Raw genomic sequence first — 23,531 nt, 5'->3', positions numbered from 1 at the left:
TTATACATGACATATCAACCTGACTGGTACCACGTCTCCAACCAGTTATACATGACATATCAACCTGACTGGTACCACGTCTCCAACCAGTTATACATGACATATCAACCTGACTGGTACCACGTCTCCAACCAGTTATACATGACATATCAACCTGACTGGTACCACGTCTCCAACCAGTTATACATGACATATCAACCTGACTGGTACCACGTCTCCAACCAGTTATACATGACATATCAACCTGACTGGTACCACGTCTCCAACCAGTTATACATGACATATCAACCTGACTTGTACCACGTCTCCAACCAGTTATACATGACATATCAACCTGACTTGTACCACGTCTCCAACCAGTTATACATGACATATCAACCTGACTGGTACCACGTCTCCAACCAGTTATACGTGACATATCAACCTGACTGGTACCACGTCTCCAACCAGTTATACGTGACATATCAACCTGACTGGTACCACGTCTCCAACCAGTTATACATGACATATCAACCTGACTGGTACCACGTCTCCAACCAGTTATACATGACATATCAACCTGACTGGTACCACGTCACCAACCAGTTATACATGACATATCAACCTGACTGGTACCACGTCTCCAACCAGTTATACATGACATATCAACCTGACTGGTACCACGTCACCAACCAGTTATACGTGACATATCAACCTGACTGGTACCACGTCTCCAACCAGTTATACGTGACATATCAACCTGACTGGTACCACGTCTCCAACCAGTTATACGTGACATATCAACCTGACTGGTACCACGTCTCCAACCAGTTATACGTGACATATCAACCTGACTGGTACCACGTCTCCAACCAGTTATACATGACATATCAACCTGACTGGTACCACGTCTCCAACCAGTTATACATGACATATCAACCTGACTGGTACCACGTCACCAACCAGTTATACATGACATATCAACCTGACTGGTACCACGTCTCCAACCAGTTATACATGACATATCAACCTGACTGGTACCACGTCACCAACCAGTTATACGTGACATATCAACCTGACTGGTACCACGTCTCCAACCAGTTATACGTGACATATCAACCTGACTGGTACCACGTCTCCAACCAGTTATACGTGACATATCAACCTGACTGGTACCACGTCTCCAACCAGTTATACATGACATATCAACCTGACTGGTACCACGTCTCCAACCAGTTATACATGACATATCAACCTGACTGGTACCACGTCTCCAACCAGTTATACATGACATATCAACCTGACTGGTACCACGTCACCAACCAGTTATACATGACATATCAACCTGACTGGTACCACGTCTCCAACCAGTTATACGTGACGTATCAACCTGACTGGTACCACGTCTGCAACCAGTTATACGTGACGTATCAACCTGACTGGTACCACGTCTCCAACCAGTTATACGTGACATATCAACCTGACTGGTACCACGTCACCAACCAGTTATACGTGACATATCAACCTGACTGGTACCACGTCACCAACCAGTTATACATGACATATCAACCTGACTGGTACCACGTCTCCAACCAGTTATACATGACATATCAACCTGACTGGTACCACGTCTCCAACCAGTTATACATGACATATCAACCTGACTGGTACCACGTCTCCAACCAGTTATACATGACATATCAACCTGACTGGTACCACGTCTCCAACCAGTTATACATGACATATCAACCTGACTGGTACCACGTCTCCAACCAGTTATACATGACATATCAACCTGACTGGTACCACGTCTCCAACCAGTTATACATGACATATCAACCTGACTGGTACCACGTCTCCAACCAGTTATACATGACATATCAACCTGACTGGTACCACGTCACCAACCAGTTATACATGACATATCAACCTGACTGGTACCACGTCTCCAACCAGTTATACATGACATATCAACCTGACTGGTACCACGTCTCCAACCAGTTATACATGACATATCAACCTGACTGGTACCACGTCACCAACCAGTTATACATGACATATCAACCTGACTGGTACCACGTCTCCAACCAGTTATACATGACATATCAACCTGACTGGTACCACGTCTCCAACCAGTTATACATGACATATCAACCTGACTGGTACCACGTCTCCAACCAGTTATACATGACATATCAACCTGACTGGTACCACGTCTCCAACCAGTTATACATGACATATCAACCTGACTGGTACCACGTCTCCAACCAGTTATACATGACATATCAACCTGACTGGTACCACGTCTCCAACCAGTTATACATGACATATCAACCTGACTGGTACCACGTCACCAACCAGTTATACATGACATATCACCCTGACTGGTACCACGTCACCAACCAGTTATACATGACATATCAACCTGACTGGTACCACGTCTCCAACCAGTTATACATGACATATCAACCTGACTGGTACCACGTCTCCAACCAGTTATACATGACATATCAACCTGACTGGTACCACGTCTCCAACCAGTTATACATGACATATCACCCTGACTGGTACCACGTCTCCAACCAGTTATACATGACATATCAACCTGACTGGTACCACGTCTCCAACCAGTTATACATGACATATCACCCTGACTGGTACCACGTCTCCAACCAGTTATACATGACATATCACCCTGACTGGTACCACGTCTCCAACCAGTTATACATGACATATCAACCTGACTGGTACCACGTCTCCAACCAGTTATACATGACATATCAACCTGACTGGTACCACGTCTCCAACCAGTTATACATGACATATCAACCTGACTGGTACCACGTCTCCAACCAGTTATACATGACATATCAACCTGACTGGTACCACGTCTCCAACCAGTTATACATGACATATCAACCTGACTGGTACCACGTCTCCAACCAGTTATACATGACATATCAACCTGACTGGTACCACGTCTCCAACCAGTTATACATGACATATCAACCTGACTGGTACCACGTCTCCAACCAGTTATACATGACATATCAACCTGACTGGTACCACGTCTCCTACCAGTTATACATGACATATCAACCTGACTCGTACCACGTCTCCAACCAGTTATACATGACATATCAACCTGACTCGTACCACGTCTCCAACCAGTTATACATGACATATCAACCTGACTGGTACCACGTCTCCAACCAGTTATACATGACATATCAACCTGACTGGTACCACGTCTCCAACCAGTTATACATGACATATCAACCTGACTGGTACCACGTCTCCAACCAGTTATACATGACATATCAACCTGACTGGTACCACGTCTCCAACCAGTTATACATGACATATCAACCTGACTGGTACCACGTCTCCAACCAGTTATACATGACATATCAACCTGACTGGTACCACGTCTCCAACCAGTTATACATGACATATCAACCTGACTGGTACCACGTCTCCAACCAGTTATACATGACATACCAACCTGACTAGTACCACGTCACCAACCAGTTATACATGACATATCAACCTGACTGGTACCACGTCTCCAACCAGTTATACATGACATATCAACCTGACTGGTACCACGTCTCCAACCAGTTATACATGACATATCAACCTGACTGGTACCACGTCTCCAACCAGTTATACATGACATATCAATCTGACTGGTACCACGTCTCCAACCAGTTATACATGACATATCAACCTGACTGGTACCACGTCTCCAACCAGTTATACATGACATATCAACCTGACTGGTACCACGTCTCCAACCAGTTATACATGACATATCAACCTGACTGGTACCACGTCTCCAACCAGTTATACATGACATATCAACCTGACTTGTACCACGTCTCCAACCAGTTATACATGACATATCAACCTGACTTGTACCACGTCTCCAACCAGTTATACATGACATATCAACCTGACTGGTACCACGTCTCCAACCAGTTATACGTGACATATCAACCTGACTGGTACCACGTCACCAACCAGTTATACGTGACATATCAACCTGACTGGTACCACGTCTCCAACCAGTTATACGTGACATATCAACCTGACTGGTACCACGTCTCCAACCAGTTAAACGTGACATATCAACCTGACTGGTACCACGTCACCAACCAGTTATACGTGACATATCAACCTGACTGGTACCACGTCTCCAACCAGTTATACATGACATATCAACCTGACTGGTACCACGTCTCCAACCAGTTATACATGACATATCAACCTGACTGGTACCACGTCTCCAACCAGTTATACATGACATATCAACCTGACTGGTACCACGTCTCCAACCAGTTATACATGACATACCAACCTGACTGGTACCACGTCACCAACCAGTTATACATGACATATCAACCTGACTGGTACCACGTCTCCAACCAGTTATACATGACATATCAACCTGACTGGTACCACTTCTCCAACCAGTTATACATGACATATCAACCTGACTGGTACCAAGTCTCCAACCAGTTATACATGACATATCAACCTGACTGGTACCACGTCTCCAACCAGTTATACATGACATATCAACCTGACTGGTACCACGTCACCAACCAGTTATACATGACATATCAACCTGACTGGTACCACGTCTCCAACCAGTTATACATGACATATCAACCTGACTGGTACCACGTCTCCAACCAGTTATACATGACATATCAACCTGACTGGTACCACGTCTCCAACCAGTTATACATGACATATCAACCTGACTGGTACCACGTCTCCAACCAGTTATACATGACATATCAACCTGACTGGTACCACGTCTCCAACCAGTTATACATGACATATCAACCTGACTGGTACCACGTCTCCAACCAGTTATACATGACATATCAACCTGACTGGTACCACGTCACCAACCAGTTATACATGACATATCACCCTGACTGGTACCACGTCTCCAACCAGTTATACATGACATATCAACCTGACTGGTACCACGTCTCCAACCAGTTATACATGACATATCAACCTGACTGGTACCACGTCTCCAACCAGTTATACATGACATATCACCCTGACTGGTACCACGTCTCCAACCAGTTATACATGACATATCAACCTGACTGGTACCACGTCTCCAACCAGTTATACATGACATATCACCCTGACTGGTACCACGTCTCCAACCAGTTATACATGACATATCACCCTGACTGGTACCACGTCTCCAACCAGTTATACATGACATATCAACCTGACTGGTACCACGTCTCCAACCAGTTATACATGACATATCAACCTGACTGGTACCACGTCTCCAACCAGTTATACATGACATATCAACCTGACTGGTACCACGTCTCCAACCAGTTATACATGACATATCAACCTGACTGGTACCACGTCTCCAACCAGTTATACATGACATATCAACCTGACTGGTACCACGTCTCCAACCAGTTATACATGACATATCAACCTGACTGGTACCACGTCTCCAACCAGTTATACATGACATATCAACCTGACTGGTACCACGTCTCCTACCAGTTATACATGACATATCAACCTGACTCGTACCACGTCTCCAACCAGTTATACATGACATATCAACCTGACTCGTACCACGTCTCCAACCAGTTATACATGACATATCAACCTGACTGGTACCACGTCTCCAACCAGTTATACATGACATATCAACCTGACTGGTACCACGTCTCCAACCAGTTATACATGACATATCAACCTGACTGGTACCACGTCTCCAACCAGTTATACATGACATATCAACCTGACTGGTACCACGTCTCCAACCAGTTATACATGACATATCAACCTGACTGGTACCACGTCTCCAACCAGTTATACATGACATATCAACCTGACTGGTACCACGTCTCCAACCAGTTATACATGACATATCAATCTGACTGGTACCACGTCTCCAACCAGTTATACATGACATATCAACCTGACTGGTACCACGTCTCCAACCAGTTATACATGACATATCAACCTGACTGGTACCACGTCTCCAACCAGTTATACATGACATATCAACCTGACTGGTACCACGTCTCCAACCAGTTATACATGACATATCAACCTGACTTGTACCACGTCTCCAACCAGTTATACATGACATATCAACCTGACTTGTACCACGTCTCCAACCAGTTATACATGACATATCAACCTGACTGGTACCACGTCTCCAACCAGTTATACATGACATATCAACCTGACTGGTACCACGTCACCAACCAGTTATACGTGACATATCAACCTGACTGGTACCACGTCTCCAACCAGTTATACGTGACATATCAACCTGACTGGTACCACGTCTCCAACCAGTTATACGTGACATATCAACCTGACTGGTACCACGTCACCAACCAGTTATACGTGACATATCAACCTGACTGGTACCACGTCTCCAACCAGTTATACGTGACATATCAACCTGACTGGTACCACGTCTCCAACCAGTTATACATGACATATCAACCTGACTGGTACCACGTCTCCAACCAGTTATACATGACATATCAACCTGACTGGTACCACGTCTCCAACCAGTTATACATGACATACCAACCTGACTGGTACCACGTCACCAACCAGTTATACATGACATATCAACCTGACTGGTACCACGTCTCCAACCAGTTATACATGACATATCAACCTGACTGGTACCACTTCTCCAACCAGTTATACATGACATATCAACCTGACTGGTACCAAGTCTCCAACCAGTTATACATGACATATCAACCTGACTGGTACCACGTCTCCAACCAGTTATACATGACATATCAACCTGACTGGTACCACGTCTCCAACCAGTTATACATGACATATCAACCTGACTGGTACCACGTCTCCAACCAGTTATACATGACATATCAACCTGACTGGTACCACGTCTCCAACCAGTTATACATGACATATCAACCTGACTGGTACCACGTCTCCAACCAGTTATACATGACATATCAACCTGACTGGTACCACGTCTCCAACCAGTTATACATGACATATCAACCTGACTGGTACCACGTCTCCAACCAGTTATACATGACATATCAACCTGACTGGTACCACGTCTCCAACCAGTTATACATGACATATCAACCTGACTGGTACCACGTCTCCAACCAGTTATACATGACATATCAACCTGACTGGTACCACGTCTCCAACCAGTTATACATGACATATCAACCTGACTGGTACCACGTCTCCAACCAGTTATACATGACATATCACCCTGACTGGTACCACGTCTCCAACCAGTTATACATGACATATCACCCTGACTGGTACCACGTCTCCAACCAGTTATACATGACATATCAACCTGACTGGTACCACGTCTCCAACCAGTTATACATGACATATCAACCTGACTGGTACCACGTCTCCAACCAGTTATACATGACATATCAACCTGACTGGTACCACGTCTCCAACCAGTTATACATGACATATCAACCTGACTGGTACCACGTCTCCAACCAGTTATACATGACATATCAACCTGACTGGTACCACGTCTCCAACCAGTTATACATGACATATCAACCTGACTGGTACCACGTCTCCAACCAGTTATACATGACATATCAACCTGACTGGTACCACGTCTCCAACCAGTTATACATGACATATCAACCTGACTCGTACCACGTCTCCAACCAGTTATACATGACATATCAACCTGACTCGTACCACGTCTCCAACCAGTTATACATGACATATCAACCTGACTGGTACCACGTCTCCAACCAGTTATACATGACATATCAACCTGACTGGTACCACGTCTCCAACCAGTTATACATGACATATCAACCTGACTGGTACCACGTCTCCAACCAGTTATACATGACATATCAACCTGACTGGTACCACGTCTCCAACCAGTTATACATGACATATCAACCTGACTGGTACCACGTCTCCAACCAGTTATACATGACATATCAACCTGACTGGTACCACGTCTCCAACCAGTTATACATGACATACCAACCTGACTAGTACCACGTCACCAACCAGTTATACATGACATATCAACCTGACTGGTACCACGTCTCCAACCAGTTATACATGACATATCAACCTGACTGGTACCACGTCTCCAACCAGTTATACATGACATATCAACCTGACTGGTACCACGTCTCCAACCAGTTATACATGACATATCAACCTGACTGGTACCACGTCTCCAACCAGTTATACATGACATATCAACCTGACTGGTACCACGTCTCCAACCAGTTATACATGACATATCAATCTGACTGGTACCACGTCTCCAACCAGTTATACATGACATATCAACCTGACTGGTACCACGTCTCCAACCAGTTATACATGACATATCAACCTGACTGGTACCACGTCTCCAACCAGTTATACATGACATATCAACCTGACTGGTACCACGTCTCCAACCAGTTATACATGACATATCAACCTGACTTGTACCACGTCTCCAACCAGTTATACATGACATATCAACCTGACTTGTACCACGTCTCCAACCAGTTATACATGACATATCAACCTGACTGGTACCACGTCTCCAACCAGTTATACATGACATATCAACCTGACTGGTACCACGTCACCAACCAGTTATACGTGACATATCAACCTGACTGGTACCACGTCTCCAACCAGTTATACGTGACATATCAACCTGACTGGTACCACGTCTCCAACCAGTTATACGTGACATATCAACCTGACTGGTACCACGTCACCAACCAGTTATACGTGACATATCAACCTGACTGGTACCACGTCTCCAACCAGTTATACGTGACATATCAACCTGACTGGTACCACGTCTCCAACCAGTTATACATGACATATCAACCTGACTGGTACCACGTCTCCAACCAGTTATACATGACATATCAACCTGACTGGTACCACGTCTCCAACCAGTTATACATGACATACCAACCTGACTGGTACCACGTCACCAACCAGTTATACATGACATATCAACCTGACTGGTACCACGTCTCCAACCAGTTATACATGACATATCAACCTGACTGGTACCACTTCTCCAACCAGTTATACATGACATATCAACCTGACTGGTACCAAGTCTCCAACCAGTTATACATTACATATCAACCTGACTGGTACCACGTCTCCAACCAGTTATACATGACATATCAACCTGACTGGTACCACGTCTCCAACCAGTTATACATGACATATCAACCTGACTGGTACCACGTCTCCAACCAGTTATACATGACATATCAACCTGACTGGTACCACGTCTCCAACCAGTTATACATGACATATCAACCTGACTGGTACCACGTCTCCAACCAGTTATACATGACATATCAACCTGACTGGTACCACGTCTCCAACCAGTTATACATGACATATCAACCTGACTGGTACCACGTCTCCAACCAGTTATACATGACATATCAACCTGACTGGTACCACGTCTCCAACCAGTTATACATGACATATCAACCTGACTGGTACCACGTCTCCAACCAGTTATACATGACATATCAACCTGACTGGTACCACGTCTCCAACCAGTTATACATGACATATCAACCTGACTGGTACCACGTCTCCAACCAGTTATACATGACATATCAACCTGACTGGTACCACGTCTCCAACCAGTTATACATGACATATCAACCTGACTGGTACCACGTCTCCAACCAGTTATACATGACATATCAACCTGACTGGTACCACGTCTCCAACCAGTTATACATGACATATCAACCTGACTGGTACCACGTCTCCAACCAGTTATACATGACATATCAACCTGACATGTACCACGTCTCCAACCAGTTATACATGACATATCAACCTGACTTGTACCACGTCTCCAACCAGTTATACATGACATATCAACCTGACTGGTACCACGTCTCCAACCAGTTATACATGACATATCAACCTGACTGGTACCACGTCACCAACCAGTTATACGTGACATATCAACCTGACTGGTACCACGTCTCCAACCAGTTATACGTGACATATCAACCTGACTGGTACCACGTCTCCAACCAGTTATACGTGACATATCAACCTGACTGGTACCACGTCTCCAACCAGTTATATATGACATATCAACCTGACTGGTACCACGTCACCAACCAGTTATACATGACATATCAACCTGACTGGTACCACGTCTCCAACCAGTTATACATGACATATCAACCTGACTGGTACCACGTCACCAACCAGTTATACGTGACATATCAACCTGACTGGTACCACGTCTCCAACCAGTTATACGTGACATATCAACCTGACTGGTACCACGTCTCCAACCAGTTATACATGACATATCAACCTGACTGGTACCACGTCTCCAACCAGTTATACATGACATATCAACCTGACTGGTACCACGTCTCCAACCAGTTATACATGACATATCAACCTGACTGGTACCACGTCTCCAACCAGTTATACATGACATATCAACCTGACTGGTACCACGTCACCAACCAGTTATACATGACATATCAACCTGACTGGTACCACGTCTCCAACCAGTTATACGTGACGTATCAACCTGACTGGTACCACGTCTGCAACCAGTTATACGTGACATATCAACCTGACTGGTACCACGTCTCCAACCAGTTATACGTGACATATCAACCTGACTGGTACCACGTCACCAACCAGTTATACATGACATATCAACCTGACTGGTACCACGTCACCAACCAGTTATACATGACATATCACCCTGACTGGTACCACGTCTCCAACCAGTTATACGTGACATATCAACCTGACTGGGACCACGTCTCCAACCAGTTATACGTGACATATCAACCTGACTGGTACCACGTCTCCAACCAGTTATACATGACATATCAACCTGACTGGTACCACGTCTCCAACCAGTTATACATGACATATCAACCTGACTGGTACCACGTCTCCAACCAGTTATACATGACATATCAACCTGACTGGTACCACGTCTCCAACCAGTTATACATGACATATCAACCTGACTGGTACCACGTCTCCAACCAGTTATACATGACATATCAACCTCACTGGTACCACGTCTCCAACCAGTTATACATGACATATCAACCTGACTGGTACCACGTCTCCAACCAGTTATACATGACATATCAACCTGACTGGTACCAAGTCACCAACCAGTTATACATGACATATCAACCTGACTGGTACCACGTCTCCAACCAGTTATACATGACATATCAACCTGACTGGTACCACGTCTCCAACCAGTTATACATGACATATCAACCTGACTGGTACCACGTCTCCAACCAGTTATACATGACATATCAACCTGACTGGTACCACGTCTCCGACCAGTTATACATGACATATCAACCTGACTGGTACCACGTCTCCAACCAGTTATACATGACATATCAACCTGACTGGTACCACGTCTCCAACCAGTTATACATGACATATCAACCTGACTGGTACCACGTCTCCTACCAGTTATACATGACATATCAACCTGACTGGTACCACGTCTCCAACCAGTTATACATGACATATCAACCTGACTGGTACCACGTCTCCAACCAGTTATACATGACATATCAACCTGACTGGTACCACGTCTCCAACCAGTTATACATGACATATCAACCTGACTGGTACCACGTCCCCTACCAGTTATACATGACATATCAACCTGACTGGTACCACGTCCCCAACCAGTTATACATGACATATCAACCTGACTGGTACCACGTCTCCAACCAGTTATACATGACATATCAACCTGACTGGTACCACGTCTCCAACCAGTTATACATGACATATCAACCTGACTGGTACCACGTCTCCAACCAGTTATACATGACATATCAACCTGACTGGTACCACGTCTCCAACCAGTTATACATGACGTATCAACCTGACTGGTACCACGTCTCCAACCAGTTATACATGACGTATCAACCTGACTGGTACCACGTCTCCAACCAGTTATACATGACGTATCAACCTGACTGGTACCACGTCTCCAACCAGTTATACATGACATATCAACCTGACTGGTACCACGTCTCCAACCAGTTATACATGACGTATCAACCTGACTGGTACCACGTCTCCAACCAGTTATACATGACATATCAACCTGACTGGTACCACGTCTCCAACCAGTTATACATGACATATCAACCTGACTGGTACCACGTCTCCAACCAGTTATACATGACATATCAACCTGACTGGTACCACGTCACCAACCAGTTATACATGACATATCAACCTGACTGGTACCACGTCTCCAACCAGTTATACATGACATATCAACCTGACTGGTACCACGTCTCCAACCAGTTATACATGACATATCAACCTGACTGGTACCACGTCTCCAACCAGTTATACATGACCTATCAACCTGACTGGTACCACGTCTCCAACCAGTTATACATGACATATCAACCTGACTGGTACCACGTCTCCAACCAGTTATACATGACATATCAACCTGACTGGTACCACGTCTCCAACCAGTTATACATGACATATCAACCTGACTGGTACCACGTCTCCAACCAGTTATACATGACATATCAACCTGACTGGTACCACGTCTCCAACCAGTTATACATGACATATCAACCTGACTGGTACCACGTCACCAACCAGTTATACATGACATATCAACCTGACTGGTACCACGTCACCAACCAGTTATACATGACATATCAACCTGACTGGTACCACGTCTCCAACCAGTTATACATGACATATCAACCTGACTGGTACCACGTCTCCAACCAGTTATACATGACATATCAACCTGACTGGTACCACGTCTCCAACCAGTTATACATGACATATCAACCTGACTGGTACCACGTCTCCAACCAGTTATACATGACATATCAACCTGACTGGTACCACGTCTCCAACCAGTTATACATGACATATCAACCTGACTGGTACCACGTCACCAACCAGTTATACATGACATATCAACCTGACTGGTACCACGTCTCCAACCAGTTATACATGACATATCAACCTGACTGGTACCACGTCTCCAACCAGTTATACATGACATATCAACCTGACTGGTACCACGTCACCAACCAGTTATACATGACATATCAACCTGACTGGTACCACGTCTCCAACCAGTTATACATGACATATCACCCTGACTGGTACCACGTCACCAACCAGTTATACATGACATATCAACCTGACTGGTACCACGTCACCAACCAGTTATACATGACATATCACCCTGACTGGTACCACGTCTCCAACCAGTTATACGTGACATATCAACCTGACTGGGACCACGTCTCCAACCAGTTATACGTGACATATCAACCTGACTGGTACCACGTCTCCAACCAGTTATACATGACATATCAACCTGACTGGTACCACGTCTCCAACCAGTTATACATGACATATCAACCTGACTGGTACCACGTCTCCAACCAGTTATACATGACATATCAACCTGACTGGTACCACGTCTCCAACCAGTTATACATGACATATCAACCTGACTGGTACCACGTCTCCAACCAGTTATACATGACATATCAACCTCACTGGTACCACGTCTCCAACCAGTTATACATGACATATCACCCTGACTGGTACCACGTCTCCAACCAGTTATACATGACATATCACCCTGACTGGTACCACGTCTCCAACCAGTTATACATGACATATCAACCTGACTGGTACCACGTCTCCAACCAGTTATACATGACATATCAACCTGACTGGTACCACGTCACCAACCAGTTATACATGACATATCACCCTGACTGGTACCACGTCACCAACCAGTTATACATGACATATCAACCTGACTGGTACCACGTCTCCAACCAGTTATACATGACATATCACCCTGACTGGTACCACGTCTCCAACCAGTTATACATGACATATCACCCTGACTGGTACCACGTCTCCAACCAGTTATACATGACATATCAACCTGACTGGTACCACGTCTCCAACCAGTTATACATGACATATCAACCTGACTGGTACCACGTCTCCAACCAGTTATACATGACATATCACCCTGACTGGTACCACGTCTCCAACCAGTTATACATGACATATCACCCTGACTGGTACCACGTCTCCAACCAGTTATACATGACATATCACCCTGACTGGTACCACGTCTCCAACCAGTTATACATGACATATCAACCTGACTGGTACCACGTCTCCAACCAGTTATACATGACATATCAACCTGACTGGTACCACGTCTCCAACCAGTTATACATGACATATCAACCTGACTGGTACCACGTCTCCAACCAGTTATACATGACATATCAACCTGACTGGTACCACGTCTCCAACCAGTTATACATGACATATCAACCTGACTGGTACCACGTCTCCAACCAGTTATACATGACATATCAACCTGACTGGTACCACGTCTCCAACCAGTTATACATGACATATCACCCTGACTGGTACCACGTCTCCAACCAGTTATACATGACATATCAACCTGACTGGTACCACGTCTCCAACCAGTTATACATGACATATCAACCTGACTGGTACCACGTCTCCAACCAGTTATACATGACATATCAACCTGACTGGTACCACGTCTCCAACCAGTTATACATGACATATCAACCTGACTGGTACCACGTCTCCAACCAGTTATACATGACGTATCAACCTGACTGGTACCACGTCTCCAACCAGTTATACATGACATATCACCCTGACTGGTACCACGTCTCCAACCAGTTATACATGACATATCATGTATGTTTTTTCATGATGGTGTGTTTCAGAGGGAGAATGAATATTTTCCACCATAATTTGCAAATAAATTCATAAAAAATCCTACAATGTGATTTTCTGGATTTATTTTGTCTCATTTTGTCTGTCATAGTTGAAGTGTACCTATGATGAAAATTACAGGCCTCTCTCATCTTTTTAAGTGGGAGAACTTGCACAATTGGTGGCTGACTAAATACTTTTTGCCCCACTGTAGTGATCAGACCATACATAATCAATGATTGCTGATTGTAAGTGTGCGTTTTTTTGTTTTAGATTACAAGACTGTTTGAGTAACTCTTCCTCTCGCTCTCTGAATGTTTCTGTTAACTCTTCCTCCTCCTCTTCCTCTCTCTCTCTAAATGTTTCTGTTAACTCTTCCTCCTCCTCCTCCTCTCTCGCTCTCTGAATGTTTCTGTTAACTCTTCCTCCTCCTCCTCCTCCTCCTCTCTCTCTCTCTGAATGTTTCTGTTAACTCTTCCTCCTCCTCCTCCTCCTCTCTCTCTGAATGTTTCTGTTAACTCTTCCTCCTCCTCCTCCTCCTCCTCTCTCTCTCTCTGAATGTTTCTGTTAACTCTTCCTCCTCCTCCTCCTCTCTCTCTAAATGTTTCTGTTAACTCTTCCTCCTCCTCCTCCTCCTCCTCCTCCTCCTCCTTTCTCTCTGAATGTTTCTGTTAACTCCTCCTCCTCCTCCTCCTCCTCCTCCTCCTCCTGTCTCTCTCTGAATGTGTCTGTTAACCCTTCCTCTCCCCCCCTCTCTTCTTCTCCTAGTTGGAGCTAGTGGGCGGTCAGGAGGTGGTGGTGTATGACCAGAGTTCATCTGACCCCTTGACCCTTCCCTCGGAGGCCTTCCTTACCGTCCTATTGGCCAAGCTGGAGAGGAGCTTCCCTTCCGTACACCTGCTCTCAGGTTAGACACACCCACTCAGCCCGTCATCCTCCTCACTGCCTCTCTCTCTCCCCTTCCTCTCTTTCCCTCCTCCCTCCCCCTCCAGCCCGTCATCCTCTTCACTGCCTCTCTCTCTCTCCCCTTCCTCTCTTTCCCTCCTCCTCCCCCTCCTCACTGCCTCTCTCTCTCTCTCCTTCCTCTCTTCCCCTCCTCCCTCCCCCTCCAGCCCCTCCCTCTCCTCACTGCCTCTCTCTCTCTCCCCTTCCTCTCTTTCCCTCCTCCTCACCCTCCCCACCCTCCTCACTGCCTCTCTCTCTCTCCCCTTCCTCTCTTTCCCTCCTCCCTCCCCCTCCCTTCTCCTATCAGCTGCTAGAACTAGGCTGATGACATGCTGGACATTCAGCTACCTTCCTTCATCCTTTCACACATCACTCACAACATCACTCACACATCACTCACACATCACTCACAACATCACTCACACTTACTCATTCACTCATTCATCACTGGCCAGTGAGGTGGTGATAGGACAGCTAACTGAAAATGGTTGCTGGTGAAAGGACAGCTAACTGAAAATGGCTGCTGGTGATAGGACAGCTAACTGAAAATGGTTGCTGGTGATAGGACAGCTAACTGAAAATGGCTGCTGGTGATAGGACAGCTAACTGAAAATGGCTGCTGGTGATAGGACAGCTAAATGAAAATGGCTGCTGGTGAAAGGACAGCTAACTGAAAATGGCTGCTGGTGATAGGACAGCTAACTGAAAATGGCTGCTGGTGATAGGACAGCTAACTGAAAATGGCTGCTGGTGAAAGGACAGCTAACTGAAAATGTGGATGTGAATGAGTTAAATGAGGACGTGAATGGGTTAAATGAGAACGTGAATGGGTTGAATGAGTTTAATGAGGACGTGAATGGGTTTAATGAGGACGTGAATGGGTTAAATGAGGACGTGAATGGGTTAATGAGGACGTGAATGGGTTAATGAGGACGTGAATGGGTTTAATGAGGAACTGAATGAGTTAATTGAGGACGTGAATGGGTTAAATGAGGATGTGAATGGGTTAAATGAGGACGTGAATGGGTTAAATGAGGATGTGAATGGGTTAAATGAGGACGTGAATGGGTTAAATGAGGATGTGAATGGGTTAAATGAGGACGTGAATGGGTTAAATGAGGACGTGAATGGGTTAATGAGGACGTGAATGAGTTAAATGAGGACGTGAATGGGTTAAATGAGGATGTGAATGGGTTAAATGAGGACGTGAATGGGTTAAATGAGGACGTGAATGGGTTAATGAGGACGTGAATGAGTTAAATGAGGACGTGAATGGGTTTAATGAGGACGTGAAGGAGTTAAATGAGGACGTGAATGGGTTTAATGAGGACGTGAATGGGTTAAATGAGGACGTGAATGGGTTAAATGAGGATGTGAATGGGTTAATGAGGATGTGAATGGGTTTAATGAGGACGTGAATGGGTTTAATGAGGACGTGAATGGGTTTAATGAGGACGTGAATGGGTTAATGAGGACGTGAATGGGTTTAATGAGGACGTGAATGGGTATAATGAGGATGTGAATGGGTTTAATGAGGACGTGAATGGGTTAAATGAGGACGTGAATGGGTTAAATGAGGACGTGAATGGGTTAAATGAGGACGTGAATGGGTTAAATGAGGACGTGAATGGGTTTAATGAGGATGTGAATGGGTTAAATGAGGACGTGAATGGGTTTAATGAGGATGTGAATGGGTTTAATGAGGACGTGAATGGGTTTAATGAGGACGTGAATGGGTTAAATGAGGATGTGAATGGGTTTAATGAGGACGTGAATGGGTTAATGAGGACGTGAATGGGTTTAATGAGGACGTGAATGGGTTAAATGAGGACGTGAATGGGTTTAATGAGGACGTGAATGGGTTAAATGAGTGTGTGTACACCAGATAAGTTGTCCACGGCTGTCAGACTTAAAGAGTCCCAGATGACATTTAAAAGTACCTTTCGATCCGCTTTCTGTGGTTCCTGTCTCATTGTCTCAAACGTCAGTTAGGAAGTTGTTTCGTTTCAGACATGGTTCCTGTTTCTATGATGATGTCATCAGGATGGAACTTCCCTTCAAATTAAGAGCCAACACCTGTAACATTAGACTTTATCAGACATTATAACTCATTATAACAACATCAGGTTATAACATGACATCAGACATTATAACTCATTATAACAACATCAGGTTATAACATGACATCAGACATTATAACTCTCCCTGTATCAACATCAGGTTATAACATGACATCAGACATTATAACTCTCCCTGTATCAACATCAGGTTATAACATGACATCAGACATTATAACTCTCCCTGTAACAACATCAGGTTATAACATGACATCAGACATTATAACTCATTATAACAACATCAGGTTATAACATGACATCAGACATTATAACTCTCCCTGTAACAACATCAGGTTATAACATGACATCAGACATTATAACTCATTATAACAACATCAGGTTATAACATGACACCAGACATTATAACTCATTATAACAACATCAGGTTATAACATGACATCAGACATTATAACTCTCCTTGTAACAACATCAGGTTATAACATGACATCAGACATTATAACTCATTATAACAACATCAGGTTATAACATGACATCAGACATTATAACTCTCCTTGTAACAACATCAGGTTATAACATGACATCAGACATTATAACTCTCCTTGTAACAACATCAGGTTATAACATGACATCAGACATTATAACTCTCCTTGTAACAACATCAGGTTATAACATGACATCAGACATTATAACTCTCCCTGTAACAATATCAGGTTATAACATGACACCAGACATTATAACTCTCCTTGTAACAACACCAGGTTATAACATGACATCAGACATTATAACTCTCCCTGTAACAACATCAGGTTATAACATGACATCAGATATTATAACTCATTATAACAACATCAGGTTATAACATGACATCAGACATTATAACTCTCCCTGTACAACACCAGGTTATAACATGACATCAGACATTATGACTCATTATAACAACCTCAGGTTATAACATGACATCAGACATTATAACTCTCCCTGTAACATCATCAGGTTATAACATGACATCAGATATTATAACTCCCTGTAACAACATCAGGTTATAACATGACACCAGACATTATAACTCTCCTTGTAACAACACCAGGTTATAACATGACACCAGACATTATAACTCTCCCTGTAACAACATCAGGTTATAACATGACATCAGACATTATAACTCATTATAACAACATCAGGTTATAACATGACATCAGACATTATAACTCTCCCTGTATCAACATCAGGTTATAACATGACATCAGACATTATAACTCATTATAACAACATCAGGTTATAACATGACATCAGACATTATGACTCATTATAACAACATCAGGTTATAACATGACATCAGACATTATAACTCATTATAACAACATCAGGTTATAACATGACATCAGACATTATAACTCTCCCTGTAGCAACATCAGGTTATAACATGACATCAGACATTATAACTCATTATAACAACATCAGGTTATAACATGACATCAGACATTATAACTCTCCCTGTAACAACATCAGGTTATAACATGACACCAGACATTATAACTCTCCCTGTATCAACATCAGGTTATAACATGACATCAGACATTATAACTCTCCCTGTAACAACATCAGGTTATAACATGACATCAGACATTATAACTCATTATAACAACATCAGGTTATAACATGACATCAGACATTATAACTCTCCCTGTAACAACATCAGGTTATAACATGACATCAGACATTATAACTCTCCCTGTAACATCATCAGGTTATAACATGACATCAGACATTATAACTCATTATAACAACATCAGGTTATAACATGACATCAGACATTATAACTCATTATAACAACATCAGGTTATAACATGACATCAGACATTATAACTCATTATAACAACATCAGGTTATAACATGACATCAGACATTATAACTCCCCCTGTAAGAACATCAGGTTATGACATGACATCAGACATTATAACTCATTATAACAACATCAGGTTATAACATGACATCAGACATTATAACTCTCCCTGTAACAACATCAGGTTATAACATGACATCAGCCATTATAACTCTCCTTGTAACAACATCAGGTTATAACATGACATCAGACATTATAACTCTCCCTGTAACAACATCAGGTTATAACATGACATCAGACATTATAACTCATTATAACAACATCAGGTTATAACATGACATCAGACATTATAACTCCCTGTAACAACATCAGGTTATAACATGACATCAGACATTATAACTCTCCCTGTAACAACATCAGGTTATAACATGACATCAGACATTATAACTCATTATAACAACATCAGGTTATAACATGACATCAGACATTATAACTCATTATAACAACATCAGGTTATAACATGACATCAGACATTATAACTCATTATAACAACATCAGGTTATAACATGACATCAGACATTATAACTCATTATAACAACATCAGGTTATAACATGACATCAGACATTATAACTCATTATAACAACATCAGGTTATAACATGACATCAGACATTATAACTCCCCCTGTAACATCATCAGGTTATAACATGCCATCAGACATTATAACTCATTATAACAACCTCAGGTTATAACATGACATCAGACATTATAACTCCCCCTGTAACAACCTCAGGTTATAACATGACATCAGACATTATAACTCATTATAACAACATCAGGTTATAACATGACATCAGACATTATAACTCATTATAACAACATCAGGTTATAACATGACATCAGACATTATAACTCTCCCTGTAACAACATCAGGTTATAACATGACACCAGACATTATAACTCATTATAACAACATCAGGTTATAACATGACATCAGACATTATAACTCCCCCTGTAACATCATCAGGTTATAACATGCCATCAGACATTATAACTCATTATAACAACCTCAGGTTATAACATGACATCAGACATTATAACTCTCCCTGTAACAACATCAGGTTATAACATGACATCAGACATTATAACTCCCTGTAACAACATCAGGTTATAACATGACATCAGACATTATAACTCATTATAACAACATCAGGTTATAACATGACATCAGACATTATAACTCATTATAACAACATCAGGTTATAACATGACATCAGACATTATAACTCTCCCTGTATCAACATCAGGTTATAACATGACATCAGACATTATAACTCATTATAACAACATCAGGTTATAACATGACATCAGACATTATAACTCTCCCTGTAACATCATCAGGTTATAACATGACATCAGACATTATAACTCATTATAACAACATCAGGTTATAACATGACATCAGACATTATAACTCTCCTTGTAACAACATCAGGTTATAACATGACATCAGACATTATAACTCATTATAACAACATCAGGTTATAACATGACATCAGACATTATAACTCATTATAACAACATCAGGTTATAACATGACATCAGACATTATAACTCTCCCTGTAACAACATCAGGTTATAACATGACATCAGACATTATAACTCATTATAACAACCTCAGGTTATAACATGACACCAGACATTATAACTCTCCCTGTAACAACATCAGGTTATAACATGACATCAGACATTATAACTCCCTGTAACAACATCAGGTTATAACATGACATCAGACATTATAACTCATTATAACAACATCAGGTTATAACATGACATCAGACATTATAACTCTCCCTGTAACATCATGAGGTTATAACATGACATCAGACATTATAACTCATTATAACAACATCAGGTTATAACATGACATCAGACATTATAACTCCCCCTGTAACATCATCAGGTTATAACATGACATCAGACATTATAACTCTCCCTGTATCAACATCAGGTTATAACATGACATCAGACATTATAACTCTCCCTGTATCATCATCAGGTTATAACATGACATCAGACATTATAACTCTCCCTGTAACAACATCAGGTTATAACATGACATCAGACATTATAACTCATTATAACAACATCAGGTTATAACATGACATCAGACATTATAACTCATTATAACAACATCAGGTTATAACATGACATCAGACATTATAACTCTCCCTGTAACAACATCAGGTTATAACATGACATCAGACATTATAACTCATTATAACAACATCAGGTTATAACATGACATCAGACATTATAACTCCCCCTGTAAGAACATCAGGTTATGACATGACATCAGACATTATAACTCATTATAACAACATCAGGTTATAACATGACATCAGACATTATAACTCTCCCAGTAACAACATCAGGTTATAACATGACATCAGACATTATAACTCATTATAACAACATCAGGTTATAACATGACATCAGACATTATAACTCTCCCTGTAACATCATGAGGTTATAACATGACATCAGACATTATAACTCATTATAACAACATCAGGTTATAACATGACATCAGACATTATAACTCCCCCTGTAACATCATCAGGTTATAACATGACATCAGACATTATAACTCTCCCTGTAACAATAGCAGGTTATAACATGACATCAGACATTATAACTCTCCTTGTAACAACATCAGGTTATAACATGACATCAGACATTATAACTCTCCTTGTAACATCATCAGGTTATAACATGACATCAGACATTATAACTCTCCTTGTAACAACATCAGGTTATAACATGACATCAGACATTATAACTCTCCCTGTAACAATATCAGGTTATAACATGACACCAGACATTATAACTCTCCTTGTAACAACACCAGGTTATAACATGACATCAGACATTATAACTCTCCCTGTAACAACATCAGGTTATAACATGACATCAGATATTATAACTCATTATAACAACATCAGGTTATAATATGACATCAGACATTATAACTCTCCCTGTACAACACCAGGTTATAACATGACATCAGACATTATGACTCATTATAACAACCTCAGGTTATAACATGACATCAGACATTATAACTCTCCCTGTAACATCATCAGGTTATAACATGACATCAGATATTATAACTCCCTGTAACATCAGGTTATAACATGACACCAGACATTATAACTCTCCTTGTAACAACACCAGGTTATAACATGACACCAGACATTATAACTCTCCCTGTAACAACATCAGGTTATAACATGACATCAGACATTATAACTCATTATAACAACATCAGGTTATAACATGACATCAGACATTATAACTCTCCCTGTATCAACATCAGGTTATAACATGACATCAGACATTATAACTCATTATAACAACATCAGGTTATAACATGACATCAGACATTATGACTCATTATAACAACATCAGGTTATAACATGACATCAGACATTATAACTCATTATAACAACATCAGGTTATAACATGACATCAGACATTATAACTCTCCCTGTAGCAACATCAGGTTATAACATGACATCAGACATTATAACTCATTATAACAACATCAGGTTATAACATGACATCAGACATTATAACTCTCCCTGTAACAACATCAGGTTATAACATGACACCAGACATTATAACTCTCCCTGTATCAACATCAGGTTATAACATGACATCAGACATTATAACTCTCCCTGTAACAACATCAGGTTATAACATGACATCAGACATTATAACTCATTATAACAACATCAGGTTATAACATGACATCAGACATTA

The 23,531-nt window shown here is 42.0% G+C and overlaps 2 protein-coding genes and 1 long non-coding RNA gene across 7 annotated transcripts in view; 2 read left to right on the top strand and 1 right to left on the bottom strand.

Moving 5' to 3' along the window:
* Positions 1–23,531, top strand: part of LOC139533491 (uncharacterized) — a 254,324-nt gene that overhangs the window by 190,680 nt on the left and 40,113 nt on the right. The gene's annotated exons all lie outside the window — the stretch shown is intronic.
* Positions 1–23,531, bottom strand: part of LOC139533493 (uncharacterized) — a 254,354-nt gene that overhangs the window by 191,249 nt on the left and 39,574 nt on the right. The window lies entirely within an intron of this gene.
* The window catches only part of dusp16 (dual specificity phosphatase 16), a 118,857-nt gene that overhangs the window by 57,143 nt on the left and 38,183 nt on the right, over positions 1–23,531 (top strand). For both annotated transcript variants that reach the window (XM_071331547.1, XM_071331548.1), the window contains exon 3: positions 15,610–15,748. In XM_071331547.1, coding sequence (XP_071187648.1) covers positions 15,610–15,748 — 139 coding nt within the window. The remainder of the gene's footprint in view (positions 1–15,609; positions 15,749–23,531) is intronic.

The sequence above is a fragment of the Salvelinus alpinus genome, chromosome 11 (assembly GCF_045679555.1).
Source record: "Salvelinus alpinus chromosome 11, SLU_Salpinus.1, whole genome shotgun sequence".
NCBI classification, from domain to species: Eukaryota; Metazoa; Chordata; class Actinopteri; order Salmoniformes; family Salmonidae; genus Salvelinus; species Salvelinus alpinus.
The sequence above is the reverse complement of the archived record's forward strand: the minus strand, read 5'-3'. Positions and strand labels throughout refer to the sequence as shown.